This window comes from Triticum dicoccoides, unplaced genomic scaffold, assembly GCF_002162155.2.
Source record: "Triticum dicoccoides isolate Atlit2015 ecotype Zavitan unplaced genomic scaffold, WEW_v2.0 scaffold245456, whole genome shotgun sequence".
Taxonomy (NCBI): Eukaryota; Viridiplantae; Streptophyta; class Magnoliopsida; order Poales; family Poaceae; genus Triticum; species Triticum dicoccoides.
The window spans coordinates 1-6289 of record NW_021250971.1 but is presented as its reverse complement, the minus strand read 5'-3'; the positions used below and the strand labels follow the sequence as shown (position 1 = coordinate 6289).

Genomic DNA, 6289 nt, shown 5'->3' with positions numbered 1-6289 from the left:
TGGGTGGTGGCGTTGGGACGTTTTCAGAAAAGTAGAGGGACGTTTTCAAAAAAATGCACAGCGGTTTGGGCGGGGTGGGGCGGGGTGGGGTGGGGTGGGGTGGTGGCGTTGGGGCTAGGTGGGGTGGGGTGTCTGCTCGCTCCCCCCAAATCCCCAGCCCGCCGCTGCCCTGTCAACCTCGCCGGCACCGTGGTCGATCGATGGGGGACTCCGTCGATGTCATCCCCGATTGGGTGGGCGACTTGGGCGAGTCCGTCGGCCCCGTCGACTACGGCTGCGTGCGCCGGTGCCGTCACCGCCGCCTCGCCACCTACCTCTGGCTGCACGGCTTCCGCGACGCCCTGCGAGGGTACGTGCATCCCCACCCCCTCCGTCCTCCTAAACTGCTTCGCTCGCTCACCGGCGGCCGCCATTGCCCAATCAATCAATCACTCGCAGGCTGCTCAACGAGACGGACGCGTACATGAGCGTCATCCACCTGTCGCGGCTGGTGCAGCAGGGGCTGTGGGACGACGCCGTCGCCTACGTCTCCCGCTTCCTGCGCCCGACCTCGCACCCGCAGAGCAACGAGGCCCAGGTGCTCCTCCACTTCCTCATGCAACACGCGGCCTTCGCCAGCATGGTCGCCGGCAAGCCCGACCGCAACCTCAGCTACTTCAACCACAAGTACAACACACGGTACCTCAAGCACGACGACTCCGTCTCCTTCGACTGCCTCAGGATCCGCTCCATCGTCCTCTCCATTCTCCATTCGGAGCAAGTCAGGTACTAGCACTAGCTAGACGATCACATCTTCAGTTCATGTCTGCCTGTCTGTCGATTCCTGCAATTTTCAAGCCATCTTCAGTTCCTATCCAAAATTTTCATCTTTACATCTTCTCAACTTTAATACTGTACTGTTACACACATATATGTGCAAGCAGATCCTCGCTGGACTGGGAGCGCGTTCGTTGCAAGGCGTCTCAAATCGTCCAACACTTGGCTTATAAGGCTCCAGAGTTGAAAAACGTGGCCCTATTGCCGGGCGGCCCGATGATGCCCCACGATGTGCTTCCCATCGGATTCAGGTGATTCCGGCTCCATGCTCTATCAGTTTGGTCGCCCATGTTCACTTGATGCATTCCATTCTTGGAAATGTGTAAAACTTGGCTGTCAATTTCACTGTAACTCACTTTGATTGCCCTGCAATCTTGCTTGGCCTAGGTACCGTCGGAGGCGTCATGTGAAGGAACAAGACCTGCCAGGACCTAAAACACTGGCCAAGATCTACCTTAGGACCAAAAAGGGGTAAAAATATGACCTTGAAACATGGCAAATTCAAGGGGTCCCTCGATTCTGCTCTTGCTGGCTCTTTCTTGACCAACTCAGCACATGTTCCATGTTTTGCAGGCTGCCTTCGTCGACCCGCAGACATGAATTAAACAGTGGTACAATGCCCTATTTACAAGCATCTTATGATTAAGCAATATACTTCCTTGTAGATTCTATGTCCGTGTCTCTGTGATGCTAAAAGCCATCGTTACTGTTTTTGGTGGCAGGATTGACGGACAAGACAAGGAAGTGGCTGATAGATCTTATTGGTAAAACTAGCCTCTGCTCTTCTGTCCTTGTCTTGTTTACTTTGCATTTTACACATCTAGACCTGTGCTCGACTTTCCAGATATATTTGGTAGCAAGCTATGAGGCCCTTTGATTTTACTCTTCCAAAAAACCTCTCGGATCATGTATATGCATATAAACTGATCAACTTGTGTCATCTTCAGATGAAAGTTTGCAAGCTGGTCTGGAACTTCAGTCAAGTGAAAAGGAGAAGGAAGGTAGCCTTAGCTTACTCATCTCAATTGTCATTGTTCCTACTTATTATACGGGATCTCCACTACCCGTCTAATTTGTTAAATCCTTTCAGGCTATGTTTGCACAGCATTTTCCCAAACCAAATTTAGTGGTTCCTTCTCTTTCAACTTCACAATTTTCTCTTATGATATGGATACTGTAGCTCTGTTAGTTATGCGCAAATGCCTCATTTGCATGTTTGAACCAGGTCTTTGTTCTTGCTTCACCAATTTTTATTATTATCTTTCAGTCATTTTCTTGATTATTTGTTGCTTTTAAAATGCTCCATTAGGTTATGCTTTGGATATTCCTGTTTTGTGGCTTATATATGACCATTAGTACCTCAGTGAATTGTTTTGTTCTTATGTGAATTACCGACTCTTACCTGTAGATAGAAGTTACCTTTTAAGTATCTGTAGTAAAAAATACATTGTCCTTTGATTTTTCAAATCTGCCATTCGTACGTTGGTTGCTCTGCATTCTCTGTTTGTTTGATGTGCACATAATCCAGAACTGCAGTCTTGGTTGGTCTTGATGATGTTCTTTTTGTATTAGTGCTGGGCTGCTTGCTGCCATTTTTGACCTTTTAACTGGTTGCAGGTGTTCCTGGTGCTACAGCCTCGCATACCATGTCGAATACCTTGACAGATCTTACTAAAAACTCTGTGTCTGGGACCTCATCATTGACAAATGCAGGTATGTTAGTCGACCGCCCTTGATCATTTCCCACCCAGGACGTCCATCTATTTTTGCTCAATTGATCCCTGAAATCAGGGGAGACATAAACTATGGCAGCACGGTCAATAGACACCTACGACCAAGAACATATGCCACATACATGTTAATTAAGAGTAGTTTAGCATGAACTAATAAAAGTTAGCAGTACAAGCTCTGACTCTGGCGATCTTTTATGCTGGGTCCACCCCTGCCTGAAATTGTTTGTTATTAGAAATCACCAAACATATGCATCAAGGGGATATATTCACTATTGATGGTAATATTTGATTTAGTGATGATGTCCAGTGGTTGAGATGTCTCAACAATTATTCATCGATATCTATATATTGTTGAGAATAGCCACAAAAATGTGTAGGCATGTTTTGGAATTCATAGATACATCTTATAGTTGGCAGATAATAGCCAAAGTTCTGTTTTTTTTATATTGGTCAGTGTCGTAGAGGAAGCACATTACAATTTAAGGCACTCAGTTTTACTTGACAGTTCACACTGGCCTCACAATGTATAATACCAAGCCGTGTATGTGTTGTGTGCCTATCACCATGTAAAACCATGTCGTGCTACAGTCTGTTCCACTACTTACCTTCTCATTCCTATGTACAATGTTTGCCCCTGACTATAGCATCTACTTTAAAAGATCTGCAGTGGAAAGGTTTCCCCCTTGAGTTTTTCAATCTATCATTTTTAATGGATTTCTTCTCTTTCTTACTGTTTTAGCTACATTATAATTCTTAATAACACTTACCATAAGGCTCATGTTGATTTTTTGCCCTTTATCAATGCTTGTTTACCTGTTGCCTTTACTAACTACTGGATCTGTTGCAGGTGCTCATGTTGCTCCAGTTTCGCAGACTATGTCTGGTACATTGACAGTTCCTGCTAATATATCCGGTATCTCATTTGTGACAAATGCATGCAATTTTTTTCCACTATCATAGACTCATAGTGTATCAAATGTACTCATGGGCTACATGCATCAGCATAATGATTTTTGCTTTGTTGATGGCATGCAGTTGTTCATATGTTCCAAAAGGCTGTTGCCAATTTCAGTCTATAACATATGTGCCTGTAATCATTGCCATGTTTCATTATAATGCAACACTTAATAATTTATTGTTTGATCCATGGTCCCAACACTAATAATTGATTTATTGTTTGGTTCACATGCACATTGTCTGCCCGTAGTTACAGAAGTTAGTCTTAAAGTATCTCTACACATTGGGGAACATCCCTCCCCTTAAGCTTTCCATTGCCAATCTTTTATTTATCCATTCACATAGTGTACCTGTTTTATGCAACAACACCATCATGCTTTGATGGTGTTCAATACACTTCCTTAAGTACCTGTACCTGCTGCACTTCTAATTGCTGAACTCGTTGCAGGTGCTCCTGTTGCTGCAGTTTCACAGACAGTGAACTTGACAAGCCATGCTGAGAACTCTGGGATCTCGTCAGTGATAAATGCAGGTAAGTTGTGTGAGCACTGCCAGTTGTTTCTATATCAGGATGAAACTCATCTGCTCAGCTGATGCCTGATATTGTTAGTTGCGAGCACATCAAATGTATATTCAAGTAGATGCATGCATTACTGATAATATTATATGCAATACACCATGTTTCAGTTTCATTTGTTCAGTCCAGAGGACTGGCTGTGCTGCTTTCTGCTGTCGTTTTACCACTTTGTTCCATTGTAAATTTATTACCTTTTGAATAAGGGTTGTGGAAGGCATCGTTTTGTCTATCAAGTATATCTGTTATCTGTTTTTGTTGCTTTGCTTATATTACGTCCATGGTAGTTTCAGGACTGAGTTTGGATTGGAGAGGCTAATTTTTCATGTTTATACTGCATAACAATACTTCAAGCAATCATTTTTAACGCTATATATAGTTCCTGCTTAAAAATAAAATAAACGTTCCTCATCGGAAGAAAGTGAATAAGTTGAGATTCTTTCGTGCACAAGCTTCTTCACCTTGGGTCCTTGTAAAAGCTGCATGTTATGGCATGGTGTTAGTTACTACTTAATCCAGTGATCCTTAAGAGTAATATTAATTCTTGGGAAGGCACAAGCAAGGTTGTGAGTTCGAAAATCTCCAACCTCAGAAAGCATCAAAGGACAGAAGAAGCAACTTTTGAGCATCCAAAAATGCAACGGACAAGTGGGGCTTTTGATGAAGCATGTCTGGTAAGAAAGCAGGTTTCATTTCCTTAGTTGTTGTTGTTGGTTCCTAGTGTTCCTTTCTTATATATATACCAAGTAAGTTGGACATAGTCTTGGCTCACTCCATGCAGCCTACAGCATTAGTAAACAGGGGGCTTTCATTTTGTGTTACTTTGTACGCATCATCTGGCAAGGTGTGCTACTATTAACCGGTGGCATACATTTGTGGGAGTGCAGGCATCAGTGACTAAGGCTGGAGCTGGGTCACGCGCTGGTACTGTCCTGGAACTGGAAGGTCCTAAGCAAGAAGTTGAGCACCGCTAGCTTCTGGACTTGCGAGTGAAGAGGCGTTTTTTTATTTTTATGAAACAAGATGCTGTTGGAACAAAAGGAAAAAAAAATCTGCTGCTGCGTGTACTGCACTCTGCTTATGTGACCCTGGAATCTAATGTTATGTTATATGATGATGCAACTATTTTTATGAGTTTCTAATGTCAGCATATTAGTTTTTATAAGTTTCTCATCCATTAATAATTAAGAGAGTTTTTTTTTGAGAGAAAATTAAGAGAGAGTTAGACAAAAGCCTTCACAACCAACAAACAGCATTTTCAGTTAGACAAATCTCACCTCAAAATCCTTGTAGTGAAACGTCATTATACTCCTGGATGTTGGAGTACCCGCCTTCCTGGTGATTCAAGGGTGAAGAGAGCCTCCCTGTTGTTTGTTTGGCATGTTACGAGGGCTTCTCGGGGGCTCTTCGTGCCGTCCGATCTGCTTGGACGGCACGTGCTCGAGCGACTCGGCTGGGAGCACCCATGTCGGTTCACTAGTGGCCCGGCTGAGAACCCCCATGTTGGTTCACCAATGGGCCACGTCGAAGCGACCCACGGCGTATGAAAGGAAAATTCTCAAAGACTTGGCCTATAACCGAAGATATTAGAAACCATCTACCCTGTACGTAGCCAACCAGGATGTGACCCTAGACCCCTCGATATCGCTCTACTACCGCTTATAGAGGTACTACCACTCGGGAGCAGTACTATCGCTTAGAGCAGTACTACTGTGAAATACGTGACGAGTTTCAGAAGCATTTTCCCAAGCGGAAGTAGCTGCGGTAGACCACAACGGAAGTACCGCATGAAGCAGTACTACTGTGGTACCGAGCAGCATTACCGCTTGGGTGCTGCAAAATAGCCCAAGCAAAACAGAAAAACCAGGTAAGACCGAAATTGTCATAACTTTTGCAAATGGGCACCGAAATCAAAGGGTACGACAAGCCACATGAATAAAAGATATGATGATTTGGGCAAAGGAGTGTTCTAAAGAAACTAGAGGAGCTCCCCATGATTTGTGCACTATTTAGAATTTTAGTATTTGGATACAAAGTGCACAAAATAGGATCGTTGCTCCCCCAAAATCAATAAGAACACAAAACACGTGCAAGTGAGCATAGATAAGAAACTGAGCATAACACTTGCAACGAACATATGGTTGAGCAACATGTAAACGACACAACTTAAGAAAAGGCTCAACCAAAAATGATGGGTGTGAGTAATGGG

The 6289-nt window shown here is 43.8% G+C and overlaps 1 protein-coding gene across 2 annotated transcripts; it reads left to right on the top strand.

Moving 5' to 3' along the window:
• The first annotated feature begins 102 nt into the window (after nucleotides 1–102).
• LOC119345511 lies at nucleotides 103–5214 on the top strand. 2 transcript variants are annotated; one of them, XM_037615559.1, is made up of 12 exons: nucleotides 103–349; nucleotides 439–765; nucleotides 924–1067; nucleotides 1204–1287; nucleotides 1390–1427; nucleotides 1539–1580; nucleotides 1764–1817; nucleotides 2434–2529; nucleotides 3397–3432; nucleotides 3955–4038; nucleotides 4633–4754; nucleotides 4968–5214. In XM_037615559.1, the coding sequence occupies exons 1-12, from the start codon at nucleotides 201–203 to the stop codon at nucleotides 5052–5054; spliced, it is 1263 nt and encodes a 420-aa protein (XP_037471456.1). In that variant the 5' UTR covers nucleotides 103–200; the 3' UTR covers nucleotides 5055–5214. The 2 variants fall into 2 exon arrangements, with proteins under 2 accessions (XP_037471456.1, XP_037471455.1); XM_037615558.1 differs by having other exon boundaries at nucleotides 3397–3462.
• Nucleotides 5215–6289: the final 1075 nt, after the last annotated feature.

What these genes read in the sequence shown, in the direction of transcription:
- LOC119345511 (XM_037615558.1), top strand. Translation starts at nt 201, where the DNA reads ATGGGGGACTCCGTCGATGTCATCCCCGATTGGGTGGGCGACTTGGGC. An exon ending in AGTTCCTGCTAATATATCCG is followed by an intron (nt 3,463 to 3,954) that starts GTATCTCATTTG and finishes AACTCGTTGCAG; the next exon opens with GTGCTCCTGTTGCTGCAGTT. An exon ending in CTCGTCAGTGATAAATGCAG is followed by an intron (nt 4,039 to 4,632) that starts GTAAGTTGTGTG and finishes ATTCTTGGGAAG; the next exon opens with GCACAAGCAAGGTTGTGAGT.